This window comes from Eumetopias jubatus, unplaced genomic scaffold (genome assembly GCF_037043125.1).
Source record: "Eumetopias jubatus isolate StellerSeaLion01/CBP00866 unplaced genomic scaffold, mEumJub1_p1.0 scaffold_30, whole genome shotgun sequence".
NCBI lineage: Eukaryota > Metazoa > Chordata > Mammalia > Carnivora > Otariidae > Eumetopias > Eumetopias jubatus.
Genome location: NW_028274836.1, coordinates 1686058 through 1707965, shown reverse-complemented (window position 1 = coordinate 1707965; position 21908 = coordinate 1686058). Strand labels below are relative to the sequence as shown.

General features: G+C 56.7%; 1 protein-coding gene across 3 annotated transcripts in view; it reads left to right on the top strand.

Moving 5' to 3' along the window:
- The window catches only part of SNAP47 (synaptosome associated protein 47), a 47738-nt gene extending 26171 nt beyond the window's left edge, over positions 1–21567 (top strand). The window contains exons 4-6 of one of the 3 annotated variants that reach the window (XM_088020478.1): positions 7734–7858; positions 19772–19935; positions 21375–21567. In XM_088020478.1, coding sequence (XP_087876604.1) covers positions 7734–7858; positions 19772–19918 — 272 coding nt within the window. In that variant the 3' untranslated portion in view covers positions 19919–19935; positions 21375–21567. Of the gene's footprint in view, positions 1–7733; positions 7859–19771; positions 21341–21374 lie in introns of those variants that run through there. The other 2 variants (XM_088020480.1, XM_088020479.1) reach the window with 2 other exon arrangements.
- The last annotated feature ends 341 nt before the right edge of the window (positions 21568–21908 follow it).

The following is a 21908-nucleotide window of genomic DNA, read 5'->3' as shown; positions in this document are numbered from 1 at the left end:
CCTGACCTTGGCATCAGTCTGGGTCATCCCAGCCCGCCTTCCAGGGACATGTTTAGGAATCAGAATCTCTGAAAACTGCAGCATAGTTTTTGTGGGTTTGCAGGCCTCCACTGTTGGTGAGGCGTGCTGTCCTCCGAGTGTCTCTGGGGAGCACGGAGCTGGGCATGGCCAGGGGTCGCAAGGGTCCCAGGTCGCAGGCCCAGCCCCAGCCTCGCCCACAGCAGCCTGGGGTCATCTGACTTCTCAGATTTGCCGTCCTGATGGTATCCGGTGGCATCGTGCTGGTGTTTTTATTTTCATGTCTGATTGGTTATGACGTGGAGCATCTGACGCTCCTTATTTGCTTTTGGGCTTCACATGTTTCTCTGTGGATTGCCTATTCTGTGGTTTTTGTTTTTTTATTCTGCTGTGCTGTTTGTTTAGTCCATGTTGTAGGTATGCATCCCTCTTGGCTTTAGAAGCTACCACCTCTGCCAGACTGTCATTCTCCGTTACAGAAATCCTTAATTGGGTAAATTCCCCTTAAGTTTGTTTCTGCACCCATCTTAAGAAATCCCAAAGTCATAACATACCTTATTTTCCCATAGGTGATCCTATGTCTGTGTTATTGTGATTTTTCTTACAGGCTAGTAGTCTTTCCTTATTGACTTTGATTGCTGGATGTCTGTTACAATAAGAGATATGCTTGCTTCTTTTTGTTCTAAAGTGATTGATTTCAGTGCTAATATGTAACCTGGTTCCCTAACACATGAATATTTTGATGTTATTCTCCATGGCTTCACGTTTCAAAAGAAATTTACCTGAAAATAAATCTGTCCCATAAGCACCAAAATTTTGGAAGTGTTAATGTAAAAGGTAATTTTTTGGCATTTCCAGATTTTTCTTTGGCCCTTCTCAAGGTAGGACCGGGAAGCCCATAAAGGGGCCGAGAAGGGTGGGCAGTACCAGCGAGCCCAAGACCCTGATGAGGGAGGCGTCAGGCCAGGCCGTCGGTGCCCCGACCCTGCGGTTTGCCCCTGGGGGGCTGGGGCTGGGCAGTGAGGGGACCTGGGGCTGTTAGGCCTGACGCAGAGCGCCTTCAGCCATTGATTCTGCTGATGGAGAACTCCCCGTGCCAGGCACAGTGCCGGGCCCCTGCACAGTCCCTCTTCTCATGGAGCTCCACCACATTCGTGGGTTTTCTGTGTACCTGGTGGTTTCGGAGAGAGTGTCGCATGCCAGGTGGGGGATGCCAGCACACTCTATGCAGGGGAGAAGAGGCTTGCTGGGCCTGCTCTGACCCCGAATGTCCAGGTGCAGACAGGGCTGGAGAGGAGCAGGAAGTACGTGCCAGGGCCTCTGTGGCCGTGGTCCAGTGGCAGGAAGCTAGGTGAGTGTGGATTCCGCAGGGCCCGCCATCAGGAAGGGCACAGGCCAAGGCTGCTGACCACAGGCCGCACGTCTTCCTCCTCAGGGAAGCCTCACGTAAAGTCAGCTGGTGCTGGGCCTTCGCCACATCCACAGACACGTTCTCAGCAGCACCTAGATTCAGGATGTGTGGCCTCGCCTGTCAGTCACAGACAGTGTGTGTGTGGAAGGAGTGGGACCACCTCCACGATGACAGATGGGTGTTCATCCTGGTGCTCACTTTAGCCTTTGGGGTGGAGGGGTTCCCACAGCATGTCTGCATCTGCATGGAGCAAGAGGTGCCCTGCTCCCTCGGTGAGGCCACCCTGCCCCGGGAGTGGGTGAGGGCGCAGGTGATGAGGAGGGGAGGCGGGGGGGAGGCCAGCACGTGGGCTTGGGAGCAGAACAGCAGGACCGCGTCTGGCTTGCTGGGGGCTCCGCGGGAGGCCTGGGCGGGCCCTCTCTGTCACCTCTGATGTTGTTTCCAGCACCTGTGTTTTCACTGTCCCGCGGTGGAAAATGCAGAAGCGGTGGGGGTGGAAACCATGACTTGACATCTCAGAAATTTATCCCGTCCTGCAGAAGCCGTGTTGGTAGCCTGCGTGGCCAGCAGGGGGCAGTGTCACCACAGGACCGGGTTTGCCTTGGGTCAGTGTGGGGAAGAACTTTCCAGAGACCTCTGCAGTCCTTTGCAGTGTAGGTGGCCCGGGCAGCGACTGGCCCCGGGGGTCTCCTGGGCTTCGGGGGCTGGGAATGACACAGGTGGCCTGCGTTCACCCTGGGGAAGAGCAGTGGAAAATGGCCATTTTCTTGCACAGCATCTTTAGGGTACCCTTTACATCTTAGCGTGGATTCAGACTTGAGGAAGAGCTGGGAGGAGAGTCCCCCGTGGCTGCCATCCTCACTGTCACAGCTGACGAGCCTGTCTGAGCTCTGTCTAGATCCCCTCGTGCTTGCCGTTGCAGGACACCGCCTGGAGTCCCCCACGACGGGTGGTGTCTCCCTGGGCTCTCCTTACTCTGAAGGTCTCGACGGCGCGTAGGAGGAGTGCTGAGGTTTTGTACACCGTCTTGTGATTGCACTCTTGTCTCATGTTGTCTCATGGTCCTGGGGTGATGGTTTTAGGAAGAAGACTTCAGAGCATGGCCCATGCTTAGCAATTGATGGTATTTTGCGTAATTTTTGTCTTTGTTGTTTGCCAACGGCCACGTTTGAGAGAAGCCTTCTCTGACCACCTCATTTATGAGACAACACTCGCCCTCGGGTGCTGTTGCCCTCTGATTGGCTGCCGTGCTCTCACACTGGGACAAGTACTGCATCTGGACAGGACGCAACTTGTCTCTTGATGACCACATCTCCAGCACCCAGAACAGGCCCAGGCATCCAGGAGCACACTCATCTGCAGGAAGTAGTACACATCTGGGACCCCGACGTCCCTGTGCAGGACTGCTCATTTAAGACTTGAGCTTCCGGCGGGGGAGTTCCCATCCCAGGACCCGGACAGCACGCTGACCACAGACCCCCCCACCTGTGTGGTCTCTAGGACACGGACAGCACGCTGACCACAGACCCCCCCACCTGTGTGGTCTCTAGGACACGGACACCACGCTGACCACAGACCCCCCACCTGTGTGGTCTCTAGGACACGGACACCACGCTGACCACGGACACCACGCTGACCACAGACCCCCCACCTGTGTGGTCTCTAGGACACGGACACCACGCTGACCACAGACCCCCCACCTATGTGGTCTCTAGGACACGGACAGCACGCTGACCACAGACCCCCCCCCACCTGTGTGGTCTCTAGGACACGGACACCACGCTGACCACAGACCCCCCACCTGTGTGGTCTCTAGGACACGGACAGCACGCTGACCACAGACCCCCCCCACCTGTGTGGTCTCTAGGACACGGACAGCACGCTGACCACAGACCCCCCCACCTGTGTGGTCTCTAGGACACAGACACCACGCTGACCACAGACCCCCCCCCCACCAGTGTGGTCTCTAGGACACAGACACCACGCTGACCACAGACCCCCCCCCACCTGTGTGGTCTCTAGGACACGGACACCACGCTGACCACAGACCCCCACCTGTGTGGTCTCTAGGACACGGACACCACGCTGACCACAGACCCCCCCACCTGTGTGGTCTCTAGGACACAGACACCACGCTGACCACAGACCCCCCACCTGTGTGGTCTCTAGGACACGGACACCACGCTGACCACACACACCCCCCACCTGTGTGGTCTCTAGGACATGGACACCACGCTGACCACAGACCCCCCCCACCCGTGTGGTCTCTAGGACACGGACACCACGCTGACCACAGACCCCCCCACCCGTGTGGTCTCTAGGACACGGACACCACGCTGACCACAGACCCCCCCATGTGGTCTCTAGGACACAGACACCACGCTGACCACAGACCCCCCCACCTGTGTGGTCTCTAGGACACGGACACCACGCTGACCACAGACCCCCCCCACCTGTGTGGTCTCTAGGACACGGACACCACGCTGACCACACACCCCCCCCCCACCTGTGTGGTCTCTAGGACACGGACACCACGCTGACCACAGACCCCCCCACCTGTGTCGTCCCTAGGACACGGACACCACGTTGACCACAGACAGATCCCCCCCACCTGTGTGGTCACCATGACACGGACACCACGCTGACCACAACCCCCCCCACCTGTGTGGTCTCTAGGACACGGACACCACGCTGACCACAGCCCCCCCCACCTGTGTGGTCTCTAGGACACGGACACCACGCTGACCACAGACCGCCACCTGTGTGGTCTCTAGGACACGGACACCACGCTGACCACTGACCCCCCCCACCTGTGTGATCTCTAGGACACGGACACCACGCTGACCACAGACCCCCCCACCTGTGTGGTCACCATGACACGGACACCACGCTGACCACAGACAGACCCCCCACCTTTGTGGTCTTGAGGACACGGACACCACGCTGACCACTGACCCCCCACCAGTGTGGTCTCTAGGACACGGACACCACGCTGACCACAGACCCCCCCCACCTGTGTGGTATCTAGGACCCGGACACCACTCTGACCACAGACCCCCCGCCACCTGTGTGGTCTCTAGAACACAGACACCACGCTGACCACAGACCCCCCACCTGTGTGGTCTCTAGAACACGGACACCAGGCTGACCACAGACCCCCCACCTGTGTGGTCACCATGACATGGACACCACGCTGACCACAGACCCCCCCCACCTGTGTGGTCTCTAGGACACGGACACCACGCTGACCCACAGACCCCCCACCTGTGTGGTCACCAGGACGCTGACACCACACTTAACCACTCACAGACCCCCCCCCACCTGTGTGGTCACCAGGACGCTGGCACCACACCTAACCACTCACAGACCCCTACTAGGTACTAGGACACGGGCACCCCCTGACCCCCGCAGACCCCCTGGAACCTGTGTGGCTCTCACGCACTTGATCTCTTCCAAGGACCCTCGGGTCCAAGGCACATTTGCCAAGTACGTTCCTTTAGCTGTGCGTAGTTGACTTTGCCCTCTCTCTGTTAGGCCTCGTGCTTGGGCATTTCATGATTTTTTTGCAAAGGGCTTCCCACCCCAGTTGTGTAAGCTTCTGGGGCTGTCCCTGGGTGGAGTAGGCATTTCCTTCCCTGTGTCGTCATGAGGCTTTTGGGTCTCAGGGACAAGGAGGAAGATGTGCCCAAGCCCAGACAGGGTTGGGGGTGGGGATGGGGGGGTTCCTTCTCCTCTCAGGTCAGGGCTGGTGGTCCATGCTCTGACCTTCTGGTGAGGCCGGGGTCTGCGTCTTATACATGAAGGACACTGGCGTCCACAGCTGCCCCTACCAGCCCAGCTGTTGTTCCTGGAAAGTGAAATCACCCATAACTTCCCTTGTAGCTTGAACAATTTGTGCTGATTTTGTTTAACTGTGATAAGGACGTTAGAGACAGAAACCATTTTATACTGAAGTTAATATTTTTTGAAGATGTTTCAAAGCATTGAAGAAACTGAGTCAGTGACTCAGGTCTCAACACAGAGCACCAGGGGTGCCGAGCTCTGTGCTACGCACGATCCTGCTGACCCCACAGCTTGTCGTGAAAAATACCCCCGACGTAGTGTGTTCCAGGAAGAAAAATTCCCTATTTTGGCTTTCTGGTTAAGTAAAACCCATTTTGCTAAACATTCAAAAAAAGGTGAGCATGTCCCTCCAGAAGATAGCTCTAGGTCTTGGAATGGAAACCAGCAGTGCTGAAGCAGCCCAGGGCGGGCACCGGTATGAATCCGATGTGGGCCTTCGCCTCAGAGAAGCAGTGCGGCACAAGCACATGAATACCAAAGGTGTGCAAGAGGAACGATGCCCGGACCGATGAGCAAAGGTTGTTGCTGATGGGGTGGTGGAGTGGAGGACATGCCGTCAGACGTGTGCTGGGGGACATCTGTGCATGTGATGTGTGCAGATGGGGTGCCGGCGATGGGGGCCCCGGGGATGGCATATACTAGGGGTCCAAAGACGGGGCGCCAGGGTGGCTGGATCAGGAGTGCATGGGCCTGGGGCATAGAAACCAAGGCAGAGGGGTCCAGGCTGTGTGCGGACTTGGCTCTCTCCTGCTGGGCCTGGGACCAGTGTGTGTCATCGCGTTAGCCCTGATGACTTCCTGGAGGCTAATAATAGCCGGTGGAACGCGTTTGCATTGCTATTTCTGCCGTCATATCTTCCAGCTAGCTCTGACGGTGTTCTGCTGCAGCCGTCTGAGAAAAGTGCTTGTCACTTGTACCATTTTGGGTAGGGACATTTCAGAGCACGTGAGGCATGCTGTGGAGAGTTCCTTGCTGAGTAAAAGCCTTTAGGAGGCTGGAGTAGGCTGGGGCTTTGAGACTGTAGAGCACAGGTGGTGAGATCAGTTTGATGGGTTGCAGTCAGCTTTGATTGTTCCTAAAGAAGGACCTAGAAAAGCAGACATCTGTGTGCATGGTGCACAGTGTGCATGGTGCACAGTAAGGGTTTTTCTGGCCTCCTGCATGCACCTCTCACAGGCACATGGAGCATGGGGACATCCGCACACAGCCTCCTCCGGCAGAGGCAGGCCGGGACCCAGGGTCCTCCTCTGTGCAGCTCTGGCTCACGCACTGGTTCCTGAGCTCCCTCCGTCTGGCCTGGGCCCTGTTCCACTCCAGGACCATGAGAAGCCTATGCCGTCCTCATCCTCGCTGCAGCCTGCATTTATCCTGGACGAGGCCATGCTTCCTTTGCTCAGCCAGGCAGTCCTCAGGGAATAATGATTTGTATGGATTATTTTGAGAAATGAGGGTAGAGGCGGTATTTCTGTGTGTGCTGGGGCTGGCCAGCCAGGCTCATGCTCTTCAGGCCCAGTGGGGAGCTGTGGCCCAGACCGCGTTCCTTGTCCCTCCCCCTTCCTGACGGCGCATTCATCGGGTGGCTTCTGTGCCTCCCACTCCCCGGAAGTGGAGAAGTGCCCAGAGGAGCTGGTGCTGGTACCCAGACAGCTGTCCACTTTCCAGCATCCCAGTACACGAACGGGTTGTGCTGCGTAGCTGAGGTGCCTTGTCTTATGGGGAAGCGCAGGCAGCAGACCCTGGCCAATGCCCTTCTCTGGGCCCCGTGGTTGGAGTCAGCTCTTTAAACAGAGGACAGGTAGCATGCTACGGGGCGTGCGAGGCCCCCTCGGCTATCACCACATCTCCAGGATGCCTTTCCACTCCTCGGGGAGCCTGCCCAGGCGCAGGTGCTGTGTGACCGGGAACACCCCGGAGCAGGGCCTGGCCACGTGCAGCACTCTGACTCACCCCCACCTCCATGCAGCCACAGAGCCAGCTTTGCTTGGCCCGACCAGCTGGCCATTTCCTGTGCTCTGGAGAACCACAGTGCTCTGTGGGGTGGCGAGATGTTGCTGCGGTTTCAAGCACTGTGCTTTATGTGCGTTTCACCAGGTCCCACAAGTGGCCTGTTTGAATCTCCCCACGTGTAGCCCTCTCCCCCGGAGAAGAAAAATGGCCGCACACGGATAAAGGGCCTTTCCTGAGAGAGCAGTTACAGAGCCAGACCCAGAGCATGGTCAGTGGTGCCCTCTCTGATCAGAGCGGGATAAGGACACAGCTTGGGCCGGGGTCGGAGTGAGCTCAGGCAGCCCCCACCACCCCGGAGGGCGCAGAAGCCACAGACCGGCGTGTGAGTCGAAAACACTGCGTCTGCTCAGAGAGCCCTGACAGCCTTACACATCACTCCTCATGAAGTTCTGAATGTCCTTGCGTTGTTCATGCCTCCGGGAAGATGTCACTGCTGTTTGATTTTCCATTCCAGCGTCGGGGCTGATGGACCACGCCATGCACCGCGAGCCCTGCTCGGGAAGCCAGGAGGGCCAGCCGCTTCCGCTGCAGATGAGTGAGCCGCTGGTTTCTGAGGGGGACGCCCAGGAACTGAGACAGGTAACATGTGCTCACGGGGCCACCTCGCCCCTGCTTGCACACAGCTCCCCACTGCTTGATGCTGGCCTCTCGTCTACGGGGGGGCTGCTGTGTGCCCAGCCACTTTGTTCTGCTCTCTGGAGCTGGAGAACAGAGAAAAGGAGCAGTGCCCAGTCCAAGTACCTGTGTTTCACGGCATGCACACATACCCGTGTGTCAGTGCACACGCAGTCAGCCTGCTGGCCGCATCACCTATTGAACGTGTACATATGCATGTGCATGTCTGGGCTGTGCGTGTGCGGGATATGCAGGCACATGTGGACTTTCTGTGCATATGCATGTGCTCACGTGCTGTGAGACGATCCACATATACATGTGTGTGATGTGCATGTGTTTGTCTTTGTGTGTGCCTGTGCGTGTCTGTCCGTGTGTGCATGTGTCCGTGCGTATGTCTGCGTGTGCGTGTCCATGCGTGTGTGTGTCTGTCTGCGTGTGCGTGTGTCCGTCCATGTGTGCGTGTCCGCGTGTGCGTGTCTGTCCATGTGTGTGTGTCTGTCCGTGCATGTGTGCGTGTGTCTGTCCGTGTGTGTGTCTGTCCGCGTGTGTGTGTGTCTGCCCGTGCGTGTGCGTGTCTGTCTGCTTGTGCGTGTGTCTATCCGTGCATGTGCGTGTGTCTGTCCGTGTGTGCATGCGTCTCTCCATGTGTGTGTGTGCGTCTGTCCGTGCATGTGCGTCTGTCCGCGTGTGCGTCTGTCCGTGCGTGTCTGTGTCTGTGCGTGTGCGTCTGTCCGTGCGTGTGCGTTTGTCCGCATGTGCATTTGTCCATGCGTGTGTCTGTCCGCGTGTGCATGTGTCCGTCCGCGTTTGTCCGCGTGTGCGGGTGTCTGTCCCTGCGTGTGTCTGTCCGCGTGTTGCTTGTCTGTCCCTGCGTGTGTCTGTCCACGTGTGCGTGTCTGTGCCTGTGGCTGTGGCTGTCCGCGTGTGCATGTCTGTGTGTGTGTCTGTGTCCACGTGTGCGTGTCTGTCCGTGCATGTGTCTGTCTGTCCACGTGTGCGTGTGTCTGTCCACGCCTGTGTCTGTGGCTGTCCGCGTGTGCGTGTATCTGTCCGTGCGTGTGTCTGTGTCCACGTGTGCATGTCTGTCCATGCGTGTCTGTGTCTGTGTGCGTGTCCTTCCATGTATGTGTCCCTGTGTGCATGTGTCTGTCCGTGTGTGCGTGTGTCTGCGCGTGCGTCTGTCCGTGCGTGTGCGTGTCTGTCCATACATGTGCATGTCTGTCCGCGTGTGCGTGTCTGTACGTGCGTGTGCGTGTTTGTCCGTGTGTGCGTGTCTGTCCTTGCATGTGTGTGTCTCTCCGTGTGTGTCTGTGTCTGTCTGTTCGCATGCGTGTCTGTCTGCGTGTGCGTATCTGTCCGTGTGTGCGTGTGTCTGTCCGTGTGTGCGTGTGTCCGCGTGTGCATGTCTGTCCGTGCGTGTGTCCGTGTGTGCGTGTGTCTGTGTGCATGTCTGTCCGTGTGTGCTTGTGTCTGTCCGTGCATGTGCATGACTCCACAGGTGTGTGTACCACCAAACGTGCTCACTCTCCCAGGCCTCTCTCAAGGCCTTGACACTGGATTCTTGAGGATGCTTGTCACCTTGTGTCCGGCAAGTAGAAATCTAACGATATTTGACAGAAGTACTTTCAGGTTGTATTCCTGTGTTATTGCGGGACAGTACAGTGTTTTTTCTTTTGCCCCTTTTAAGTAATTTCGAAGCAGATGCCTAGACATCGTGTCCCCTCATTCACAGATATCTCTGTGCACGTCTTTAGAATGTAAAAACTGTTAGCAAGCCCCACACTGCGCCGTGCTCGCCTCAGTTCATCAGACGTACACCGTCTCGTTCAGGGACATGTGCTGCGTGTTTGTTCAGGTCACGACCCGCCTGAGGTCTGTACCAGCCGCTCAGCAAAGTGCCTCTTAGGATATGGCTTCCCTCTGTGCTTTCCGTTGGCTTCACGGTGTATTTGTAGGAAACACTCCATTGTTTCTCTGTTGAGGTTTTGGTTTGCAGCTTCCTGACTCGGTTTCCCTGGTTCCTAGCTCAAGATGTCTTTGGATCCAGGCTCTGCTTTGGAGAGGCCGTGTCACCCATGGCACCGCACACCCCCAGCAGGGCACACAGGAAGACCGTGTGTCTTTCAAACCCGTTTTTAAAGAAGTCATCTTACTGACGTGTCCACATAGGCATAGCCTCCTTTAAGCTTGGCCATTTCCTTTCTGGAAAAAAGTGTTCATCCTTGCTATGGGATATTTTAAATATGCATGATTTGTCACTCTTTCCCCTGGTCTAACTTAGTCAGTTTGAGTAATGACCCACAGAAATGCTGCATTCTAGCAGCAACCAGAAAATTCTGCAGGTTACTGACTGCAGCTTTCGATGCTCGTGTTGACCGCAGAACACGAAACCCTCATCCTATAAAGGAAACGCTCCCTTTCTCCTGAGGGTGGATGTGAGCCCACACGCCTGAGGTTGACGGAATCTGGGACCCCTGTGCCACCCTCCTATAAGGCGTCCCACCACTGGGTCAAGGCCAAGGCAGGAACGTGGCTTTTGGATGGGAAATGTCGCGATTTTATCTGTTAGTTCTGGTGGTGGCCATGTAGTTGGAGAGGGCCCTTCAGTTTCAAACCAGCAGTCTCTGCCCTAGAAGCCAAGGTGCTGGAGGTCACCATGATGAAGGCACGAGCCACTGTGTGGGGAGCAAGTCTCCTCACCCTCCTTCTCAATGAGAGTGTGTGACTGTGGGGTCAGTCCTAAGCGTCATCAGCAGGTTAGTGAGCCCTGTGGTGTCCGTGCTGGGAACAGCGGATGCCGTGAGTCAGGTCGCTGGCCGCAGGGCGGGGAAGTGGTGACCCCTGAGTGGTGGGGCTGGGGAGAGCCGCCGCGGGAGAGCAGGGCTTCGCACCAGTCAGCTGCCGGTCCTCCTCCCTGCAGAGACAGCCCAATTCCACCAGAGATCGTCTTCTGGAGGTAAAACACATGTTTCATATTTGGAGAAGAATTCCTAGCTGTGGAGTTGAAGCTCCAGCATAAGTAGGAATGAGGTAAATTTCTGGGGAAAACAGAAATGCAAGAACCAGCCCCCCCGTTCAGCTGTGGTTTCTGTGGCAGATGCAATTACCATCGTTACGTGGAAATGGGTTTTGGTGACTTACCCTGCAGTGGCATGCTGAGAGAGACAACCGGCTGTGGTTTCCCCGGGGCCAGTGGGCTCCGCGCCCTGTGCCAGCTCGCACTGCACCCCCAGGGCCTCCGGAGCGGCCGTAACTGCAGCGTCCCCCGTCCACAGGGAGGCCGTGTGGTGGCGGCGGCCAGGAAGGGATGGGTTTGGCAGAGCGCCCTGAACCGTCTCACATCTGATGTGCTGGCCTTTCCTGTCTCAGAACTGCCGCTTGTTTGTTAGGGATCTGTGTGGGCTCCCTGGTGGAGGCAGCTCCTGGTTCCCTCAGGGCATCACAATGTCCCCGGACATTTCTTCCCGATTCCTTCTGCTCCACTGCCTTGTCAAGACCTGCCCCCGCCTTACTGCACCCAAGATGGGGATAACCAGTGAGCACTGCGAAGGGGACTCCAGTAGCCCTCCTGTCCTTCCCGTGACAAGGGGCACAGCATGTGGACTTGGGGTGTTAGGTCATGGTTCCCCATAGCGGGGGTCAGTGTGTGGACTCGGGTGTTAGGTCATGGTTCTGAGCTCCTTGTGACTACGGCAGGGTGTGTGATTCCTCATAAACCCCAGTCACAGAGCTTGCGAACTAACCGAGGGCCTGGGGGTGGGTTGTTCAGAGAGGACTCAGGCGGTGGGGTCGTGGCCAGAGGCTGGGCAGGAGGCTGTGGAGGTGCGGCGTCCCCTCTGCCGCCCACCTGTGGCTTCTTGAGCTGGTCCTGGCTGAGTTCTGTGGCGCTCTGCAGAAGCCGTCTCTCTTTCCCATGTAGGAAGCCTAGAGCACCTTTCATGCTCAGCTCTTCTGTTCCTTCTCTGGTGTGGTGTTCACGCTTGTCCTAATTCCCATGTCTCCTCGTCTGTCCTTTCTTCCATACAAAATCGACACATTTCTTCAGCCGAAAATCCGTGTCTTAGCAGTGCAGGATTTAGCACTGGTCTCCACGTGTTACCTGTCTGGAGAGACAACAGATCTCGGGTTCTTTGGGTGGCTGCCCGTGCAGTCATGGGGGTGCCGTGCCAGCCGTGGAACCCGCCGCTGTGCTTCCCATCTGCGGTGGCAGCAGATGGGCCCTACTCCAGGAGCACATGCTCCAGAACAGACACGTCCGGAAGAGGGCATGGCTTTGCTGGGAGCCCGGTGAGAGTGGGGGGCAGGGTTGATGCCTTCCAGCATAGTGGGGCACCGGCCAACCCGGGACAGCATGCAGATGCCTCGCCAGAGTGGGCTCTGTGGAGGGCTCGGGGCCAGAGAGCTGCTCATGTCCGCGAACCCACCAGCACCTGTGTGCCCGGTCGGGGAGGCTGGATTTGGTCCTGTGAGCCGTTTGGAAGGACTGCAGATGTTGTAATTCCAGATTTCTGCCCATCATCCTCAGGTTCTCTTGTTGCCCTTTTCCACGTTGTTCATTCCTCTCATTACTTACGGGGCGCAGTACAAAAGGGACGAGGTTATGTTTGTATTTATGCTTTGATACCGGTCCAGATACGAGCCATGAGGTAGGCCACTCATCTCGGTATCCGTTACTTTGTAAATTATTAACAAGTGTTCGTCACATCCTGTGTCATCTGTTAAACCAGAAGAGCCTTGGTAACGGGGAAGAGGTGCCCAGTAACTTCTGACGTCCTTGACAGTTGACATTTCAAGTGAGAGGACATGCGTCACAGGACGAGCCCTGGACTGGGAACTGGGGTCCAGGCACTGGTGCGGCCCTGCCCTGTCGACCCCACCAGCCCGGGTGGGCTGCGTGCCTCCCCTGGCCCTGGTCATCGCCTGCTGCAGAAACCACCAGAGTAATGTGAGCTGACTCACAGGACAGCGTCATGCTATACCTTCCAGATGCATCCGGGGGTTGCCCGTCTGTTCTGCTATTGCCTTGGTCACTGGTAGCCACGAGCCTGCCGTCACGGACCCCCACCCTGGGCCCCTTCTGTGGTTTCATGTGCCCCCCGCGCTCGGGCTACCCTCCCCAGTCTCTGGACAGCCCACGGGGCTCACGTTGTGCCAGCTATGGCTAGCACTCTAGGGCAGGCCCGTGTGCTGTCTGGGGCAGTGCTGAGAAAGCTGGGACAACCATGGGCTGCGTGAAGGGACGGCTGCCTTGCGGTCCATCTGGACCACATTGTGTCCCCTCCACTGTCCCAGAAAGGTGAACAGGGCGGGAGTGCCAGACAAGGAACACCAGGATCTGGTACTGCGGACGGGATTGCCGAGCGTGCTGCATCTCACCGCGCATCTTCCAGAGCAGCTGCTGGGCTGTGCAGAGGAAGGAGCGCGACGGCCAGTGAGGGCCGGGGAACCGATGCTTTCCCATTGTCCCAGTCAGCCTGCAAGTGAGCCTGAAGTGTTACCGTCGGGTGTTTGGTCGTACTGCTGCTGAGTGCCTGGCTATCTTTTAGAATGGTGTTTTTATTGTAGTAAATGTATATAATGTAAATATTGCCATTTCGCCCACTGCTTATGTGCAGAGCGCCCTGCTGTGCCCCCAGCCCACACAGTCCCGTGAAGCACTGGCCCCTGCGGTCTTCTGTCAAGTCATGCACATGCCCTTCCATGCCTGGCTGTCCTCGCTCTCCACTGTGTCTTCGGGCTGATCTGTGTTCCCTTTTAACAGCTGAGTGGTGCACGCGATACGGGTGGCCCACATTGTGTGTCCATTCATCCACAGCTGTTGTGCGTGGTGCTTCCCTGAGCATTCACACACACAGACATCTGTGTGAGTCCTGTCTCTGCTCTCTGGGGGCATATACCTAGCGAGGCGTGGAATTGCTTGGTCCTCGATAATTCCACGTGTAGATTTTTGATGAGCTGCCAGGCTGTTCTCCGTAATGGCTTCACCCTTTTATAATCCTGCCGGCGACGGCTGAGGGGAAGTAAGTCCTCCAACTTCATTCTTTTTCAGCATTGCTCTGGCCCTCCAGGGCTCCTTGCAATTCCATATGGATTTGAGGATCCATTTTTCCATTTCTGGGGGAATAAAGAGGCTGCTGGAAACTTGATATGATTTGCATCGAATGTGCAGGTCACTTGGAGGCGTCTTGCCGTCTTGCTAGTATTAAGTCTTGCAGTCCAGGAACACTGAACATCCCTCATTATTTCGGTCTTTAATTTCTTTCAGTGTGATGTGCGGTTTTTAGGCCTTTGTGCCTCTTTTCTTGTATTCTGGGATGAGTCCTATTTGGATCCCATTGTGAGCTGAGAGCGAGCAGGCTGGTCCCCAGTGTCCCCCTCTAGCCCTGGGAGGTGCTCACCATGTGCTGACCCTGTCTGGACCTTGAGAGGCCACTGGGAACTGGAGTGAGGGCTGGTAGATCCCTGGAGACTCCACTCTCAGAGTCTTACTGTGGGGACCTGGTGCATCAGCTTCCCCGCTCCCATCCCCCACTGCACAGAGAGGGGGTCTGGAGGAGGGGGCCGCGGCAGGGGCCTCCCTAGAAAACAGCCCTGTGCTGCTGTCCACAGATAGCCCTTGGGGCCTCAAGGAATGCAACAGAAGGGACGGGGTGGGACGCAGGGTGGTCTGTGAGTGCTGAATGTGACAGATCGTAGCCTAGAATGTTCTTTACAGCCTCCAGAGCTTTGGCTGTGCTGGAAGCCAGTTTTTCCCTCTTTACCTTCTCTATAGCATATTAATGGCCCCAACTGGTAGAACTATTTGGAGTTGCAGACAGCTTGATTTATCCTAGCTCTGTTCTTAAATGGTTGCTAATTTCTCACTGCAAGAAAATTCACAGTTTTTCAATGAGTCAGCTTAATAACAAGATCAGGGTAGACAGTCTAGCTATTACTGAACTCACTTTAGGTGCTTCCTATGAATACAGTAATACTGTGAATCCTGGAGTCTCCTCGTGAAGTAGAACAAAACATTTCTTCCTTCAGACCCTAAGTGAGGCCACCAGCACATTACAGATGTTCTGGAAACATCAAGGCCCGCGCCTCTGCGCCCCGCGTCCTTCCCTGCTGCAGTTACTCGGTGAACGCCCGAGGCCGGGCGCCCCAGGGACCCCTCTGATTCCCCGAATCCCACACTTTGTTGGCTTGCATGAGGTGCATACATTAAGCACAGGTGCTTTGGTAAGCGGACCCCCTCTGCTGGATGAGCTGTTCTTCCGTTTGTATAAACAAAATGGAAACATCTCCGTACCTGCTCGTGCCTGTGGTATCGGGGAGGTTAGGGTTAGGGTTAGGAGGTAGAGGCTGTGGCCCGAGCAGTAGAGAGCACAGGACTGTCTGCTCGGTCCTGGGAACCACGTGGCGCCCCCTGCCCCAGCCCAGGTCGCCTGGGCTATGTGTCCCCACCCCCCTCCGGTCACTGACGCACCCTGTTCGTGGGGGACTGAGCCTCCTGTGCAAACTTGGTTGAGCGCCTGCCTGCAGCCGGCTACAGATTGTTGAGTATTTCTGCGGTTTCCCTCCAGATGCTGCTCCCGGACAGTGTCTCGCCTACGCTTGTGTGCACGGAGTGCCTCTTTCTTCTCGGCTCGGTGCACTTCCTGGATAGGGCAGACATGTCCGCAGAGATGGCTGGTCACCGGGCTTACTTACTGGCATGGCAGGGGCTCGAGGAAGAAAGCGCGGAGCCTGGTCAGAGGCCCCTCTGAGCGGCCAGCTGGTATTTCAGAGCCTGGAGGCGTGACACACTGATGACTAGACAGCTTGTCATCCTGGGCTGCAGAAGCCACAACTGCGTGAAGGTCTGGCCAGACTTCGCGTTCCGCAGTCTTTCCACCCCGTGTTCTACGGAATGCACATGATGGCATTTAATGTGTCCAGTCCCTTCCTTAAAGGGGAAAACACTGGATCAGTACTCCAGAGGGACTCCTAGTTCCAATCTTACTCAGTAACTTTCTTTGCAAACTCAGTAGCTGTGCAGATCATTCGGGTTTTTGCAGTATTAGCTAATTTCAAGCGCAGTTGGAAGCATTTGAAGCTGCGAAGGAGAGGTCTCAGTGAGACATTTTCACAATCAGACAGTTCAAGAGGAATGAGTCCGTGTGTACGCTATGGACTCTATAAAATGCTCAGCTTTCGTAGGCACGTCAGTCGGTCTTGCTTACAAAGTAAGTGCTGTGCCTGTTATCACTGTGGCTCTGCGCGTAAGAAGCATAGACTCAGAACCGTAGGAATTCGTCCCGGTGCCGCTGCTTCTGTGGGCAGGGAGACAGTAGGGGCTGTCACGGAGCGTGGCCCCCGGTGGGAGGGCAGTGCGGAGATGTGCCACGAGTATACCATTCACCAGCTAGCAGAGAACAGATCTCGGTCATTATTCTTCATGTTGACTTCATGGGGAAACGATAATATTTTTACTTGGTTGGATTAAACAGGATGCATTGTTAAGATTAATGATGCTTGTCATTTTTTACGGGGCACCTGACTGGCTCCGTTGGAGGAACATGCGACTTGATCTTGGGGTCGTAAGTTTGAGCCCCATGTGAGGATGTAGAGATTACTTAAATAAATAAAAGTCTAAGAAATGCTTATCGTTTTTACTGTTGAAAATATGAGCGTTAGAAAATTTAAAGTCACAGGTGTGGCTCTCCTTACGCGGGACCTTTGCCATGGCTGCTCGTGGCTCCAGGAGCAGGCCCGGGGCTCCCGCCCTCTTCCCGTGGCTGAATGGCTTGCTGATCCCTGCTGATGGCCCTTTTGCCTTTTTAAGGAACGTGTGCGGTCCTGTCCGTCCTGGTTCTGTGACGTCTGCACCATCGCACAGTGATACCTGTTATCCACGGGCTCATCACGTCCGGGCCATACTGTGAGCTGGCTGCTAGCTTGGGGTCTTGGGCACGTCCTGTCAGCCTGATGTGTGAAACATTGAGTTTGAGGGTTCACAGAGCCCCACGGCCCTCCCCCTCATTCGGGAAGCAGGAAACAGAGCTGCATGGATGCCTGCCTCCACTCCCAGGGTCACGTCCCCGTACCAGCATATGGGCACGCGATGGAAGGAAGCTGGGCACACAGCGCCCCCGTGCCACCAACAGTGCTTGCCTGACGGGCACAGATTGGATCCGGGCTCGGGACAATGTTTACTTTCTTCTCTGGTCCTATGTCCTGACTTTCTACTTGCAGTGTGAGTCCTGGAGCAGGACAATGGACCATCCACACAGGACACAGCTCAGAGCCTCCTGGGCCCGAGGGACACTTGATGTAGTTGACAAGGACGTAGAGGTTGCAGACAGCGCGTGCGGCCTGATTGCCCCACACAGGGCGGGGGGGCCGCTTGTGGCTGTGACATCAGGTGCGAGCAGGTGGCAGAGGCTGGTCTCCCCGGGGCTGTGGTGTGCCCGTGCCCGGCAGAGCAGCCTCGTGAGTGCACGGAAAAGTGCAGGCCTGCTGGGAGGGGTCGTTGAGCAGAGAAGTGCTCAAGGACCTGCATCCCACCGTGCTGAGCTGCGACTGTTTATTGTGCCGTTTGGGCCTCAGCCATATGAGGTCATAGGAACGCGATGGAAAAGACCTCCTGTATTAGGTCATCCAGCCCGTCCCTCGGAGCCGACTGACCCCACAGTATACTTTCCAGAGCTCCGTCCAGTTTTTCCAGTGACTCAGCGGCTCCCAGAGGAGGGCGCAAAAGGCTGGTGTCTGAGCCTGCTACCTTGGGCCAGGATTTGTTCCTCGGCGCCTGGACGGAGGAGCTCCTGGGGATGATGCCGTTGTTTGCAGAGAGATGTGGGCTACGTCCTGCCTCTGTCATGAGCACGTGTGACTGCAGATGGTCTCAGGTCCCTCTACAGCATGGGTCCGGCACGGGGCTCCTGCCGCTGAGCCTTCCAGGACTTGGCGGGGGCACCTCACATCGCACTTTATAGTTTTCACAGCTTGTTCACATTTGTGAGCTCATTCAAGCCTCCCCGTTCCTGAGGACGGAGTTGATCTTATTATCCTCTGGCCACCTCCCTGCCTCCATTCTGGTCCTCGTGTGTCAGACGAAGCGGCTCGCCCACGTGTTGGTGCGCAGTGCAAGGCTGCTTCGTGTGAGCTGAGCGCACGAGCACCTTGGCCACGCCCTCCTCCCCTTCCCCTGGGGTGCCACGTGCTCTCCTTGACCTGGGGCCGCTCCCAGGCTGCAGTGTCCCCTGGCCGTGCCCATGACGGTGATCTCCGTGTGTGGCGTGGTGCACTGCCAGCTCAGTTAGATCTGGGGCCCTCGCTGCTGACATCCATCCCACGGGACAGAGGACTTGGCACACGGCTGTACACGGTCGATCCACAGCGAGTTGGTAAACGGGCACCCAGGACTCTGATGATTCACAGTCTGCAGTTCCTTTGTCTTGACCTAACCAGGGATCTAAAACTTTCCCTAAAAGAGGCATTAACATTTATTGCAAGTAGTTGGTCATTAAGATTTCTCTTAAAATCATTCCTTTTTGTTGTCAGCTTGAGGATATTAAATTTTTAAAGGCAGGCTCACCACGCATGTGGTTAAAGTACAGTTCACAATGCAAGTAGTCTCGATAGGATTGCAATAAAGTAGCTGTTCTCAGCAGTGCATGAGACGTATGAAGCACGACGTGAGTCCCAGAGAGGGGGTGAGGGGCCTGGCCTCTAGGAGCCCCAGGTGCGCCCACAGGGTTGTGCTTTGGTAGCTGCTTCGTCGCCTCGGGCTATGGAGGTATCTGTGAAATGTTTCCAACAGATAGGCAAGATGGGTTTGGCTTTTCTTCTACTTCCGTCTGCAGCTAGTACGTGGGTGCAGACAAGTTATGAAGACAGGGGTTGGGTCCTGGGTGGGCCCTGGACCAGCCGACCCCCCACCCCCCGCTACTGCTGTGTGGTTGGAATAGCAGTGCCCCAGGGGCATTGTCAGGAGGTGTGGGGGCTGTGGCCTGGAGCAGGGCCAGAGGGCTGACGCCTCATCTGCCTCAGCTCTGCCGCCCTGGGGCGTCAGCGCTCCCTGGGGGTCAGCGTACCCTGGGGGTCAGCGTACCCTGGGGGTCAGAGCTCCCTGGGGGGTCAGAGCTCCCTGGGAGTCAGCGTACCCTGGGAGTCAGCGTACCCTGGGGGTCAGAGCTCCCTGGGGGGTCAGAGCTCCCTGGGAGTCAGTGCTCCCTGGGGGTCAGTGTTCCCTGAGGGTCAGAGCTCCCTGGGGGTGAGTGTTCCCTAGGGGTGAGTGTTCCTTGGGGGGGGGTCAGTGCCCCTTGGGGGGGTCAGTGCTGCCCGGGTGTTAGTGCTCCCCGGGGGTCAGAGCTCTCTGGAGGTCAGTGTTCCCTGGGGGTCAGTGCTCCCTGGGGGTCAGAGCTCCCTGGGGGGTCAGAGCTCTCTGGGGGTCGTGTTCCCTGGAGGTCAGAGCTCCCTGGGGGTCAGTGCTGCCTGGGGCTTAGTGTTCCTTGGGGGTGTCAGTGCTCCCTGGGGGAGTTCAGAGCTCCCTGGGGGTCATTGCTTCCTGGGGTTTAGTGCTCCCTGGGCTTCAGAGCTCCCTGGGGGGGGGTCAGTTTTCCCTGGGGCATCAGTGCTCCCTGGGGGTCAATGCTCCCTGGGGTTCGGTGCCCCCTGGGGTTCAGGGCTCCTTGGGGGGGGTCAGAGCTCCCTGGGGGTCATTGCTCCCTGGTGGTCAGTGCTGGTGAGCCGCAGAGCTGAGACCCAAACCCAGGATGCGAGGACAGAGTGTTTGTCATCCCCACTGACTCACAGAATTTCTTAAGTACTATAAAAGTGATAGAAAGAAATAGCATCTATTTTTGAGAGTTTAAGAAAGGGCAACCCATCCTGCCCTGTGTGCTGCTCTTGCAGATCCTGAGGAAGCTGAAGAGTCTCGCCCTGGACACTGAGAAGGAGCTGGAGAGGCAGGACGAGGCCCTGGACGGCATCACTGCGGCCGTCGATCGGACCACCTTAACCATCGACAAGCATAACCGACGTGCCAAAAAACTGACCTAGGACAGAAGAGCAGAGAGGTGACTGGTTTTGATGACAGTCACTCCCCTGAGTACTTTGTTCTCAATACCTGCACACGTCCTTGACCTAAACACCTGGAAAGTCATTCCAAGGGTGGGTTAGTAGTTGGAGGCCCTGGGCCAGGAGGTGCAGGCTTGCCTCAGGGTAAAGGATCCCGACCACTGCACACGCGGGAAGGAGGAGCTCCAGGAGAGGGGAGTTCTGCCTGCAGATCCGGCGAGCCCCCCCCAGCACGCCCCTGCAGTTGTGGCCCCAGCTCCCCTTGCTCCCCGCTCCCCACTCCCCGCAGGCCCTGGCTCCCTTCTCCCCCTCCCTCCCCTCAGTCCTCGGCTCCCCACTCATACTTGAGCCCTTCAGAGGGTCCCCAGCAGCAGGAAGGCTCGTCCCTGCAAGGCTGGCTGTACCCAGTGCTCGATGCCTGCTTTGCATGGTTAGCATGGCCAGTAGCTGAATTTTTATTCTCTGTTCTTGCCAGGTGTAAAAGGGCCATTTAAATCCCTATGACAGAAATGTGCTGATTTCTGAGTCTCTGCACCTGAACCCTGCATCCTGTGTCAGCAGAACCCCTTCCCTAGGACCATAGACAGGCCCGAGCCTGTTCCCCTCTGCAGGCTGCTCTGCATGGGCCCGTCCACAGTCACTTTGTTCTGTGACTTGTTTTGTTCTCTGACGGGCCTGTTTCTTTTTGGTTGTACTGTGACTCCAGTTCCTCTCAAGGTCATCCTGTGAACACTGGGAATATTCTTTTCACTGCCCAGTTCATAGCCAAGTGTAAAAATAATACACACTGCACCTGTTTAAAAAGTGTTGATTTTTTTTCTTTAACTGCCCCATTTCTATCCAGAAACAAGAGAGAAATCATAGTTTTAGAATATATTTTGAAGATAGGCGGTCATGCTGCTTTTTGCTTGGTTTTGGGTGCATTAGTGGGAGGGCCCCTCAGGGAAGGATGGACGGGGGCAGAGTGGAGAACTGAGTGACCCCCTTCCCCTGTCACAGCAGAACAGGCCCCCTCTAGACTGCTTTGGTATAGCGTCCTGGAGGGCAGTGCACAGAGAGGTGCCATGTCGGGCCTTGTCGAAGTGTCCCTTTGAGGCCCCTTTCCTCTGGATCTCCTCCGGCAGGCCCTGTGCTGGCATTCTGAGTCCCGCGTGGTTTGAAGAGTGAATGCACAGGTGCAGTGCTAGTTTTCTGGGGCTGCCAACAAATGACCACAAATGGGGGTCTTAGGACAGCAGGCTTTGTCCTCTCCCGGGTCTGGAGGCCAGGAGTCTGTGGTCAAGGTCGCAGGGCCATGCCCCCTCTGAAGGCTCCGGGAGGTTCCCTCCGGCCTCTCCCATCTGGGGGGGGGGGAGTTCTGGGCTTGTGGCCGCATCTCCCCAGTCTCTGCCTCCCACTGCATGGCCGTCTCAAATCCCCCTCTCCCTTCTCTCATCAGGTCAGCCTTTGCATTGTGTGACAGTTTCCACTAAGGTTACATTCCAAGCTTTGCTGGGGTTCCCTAGGAGTGCTCAGCCTTCTGGAAGCTGACCTGTTCAAGAAGACACAGGAAGGAGCAGGTCCAGAGAAAAACCTTCCCAGGGGCCTTCTAATTCTTCACTCTTTGAATGTGCTGAATTCTGTTCCTAGTCTCCAGCTGCTTTATTTGTTATGTACTTCCCAACCTTCCAAATGAGAGGTGCACCTGTCCTTTCAGGGTTTCCGAATGCAGTGCTGGTGTCTGAGTGGCTGCTCCTGGCCTTTCCTGGTGCAGTGAGGAGGCAGCACAGCCATTGCAGAGGCCGCAGCCCCAGGCAGCTCCTTCCCCTCAGGCCCAGCGCGGGGGAGGGCAGGGAGAGCACAGCCGGTATGTGGACGCGGCAGCAAGGACAGTCACTGAGAGTTTACACAGTGCCCAGAGGCGGCGGCTGGACCGTACCCTCTGGTGCCGGGGGGGGGGGGGGGGGGGTGATGCCGGAGGAGAGGCAGCCCA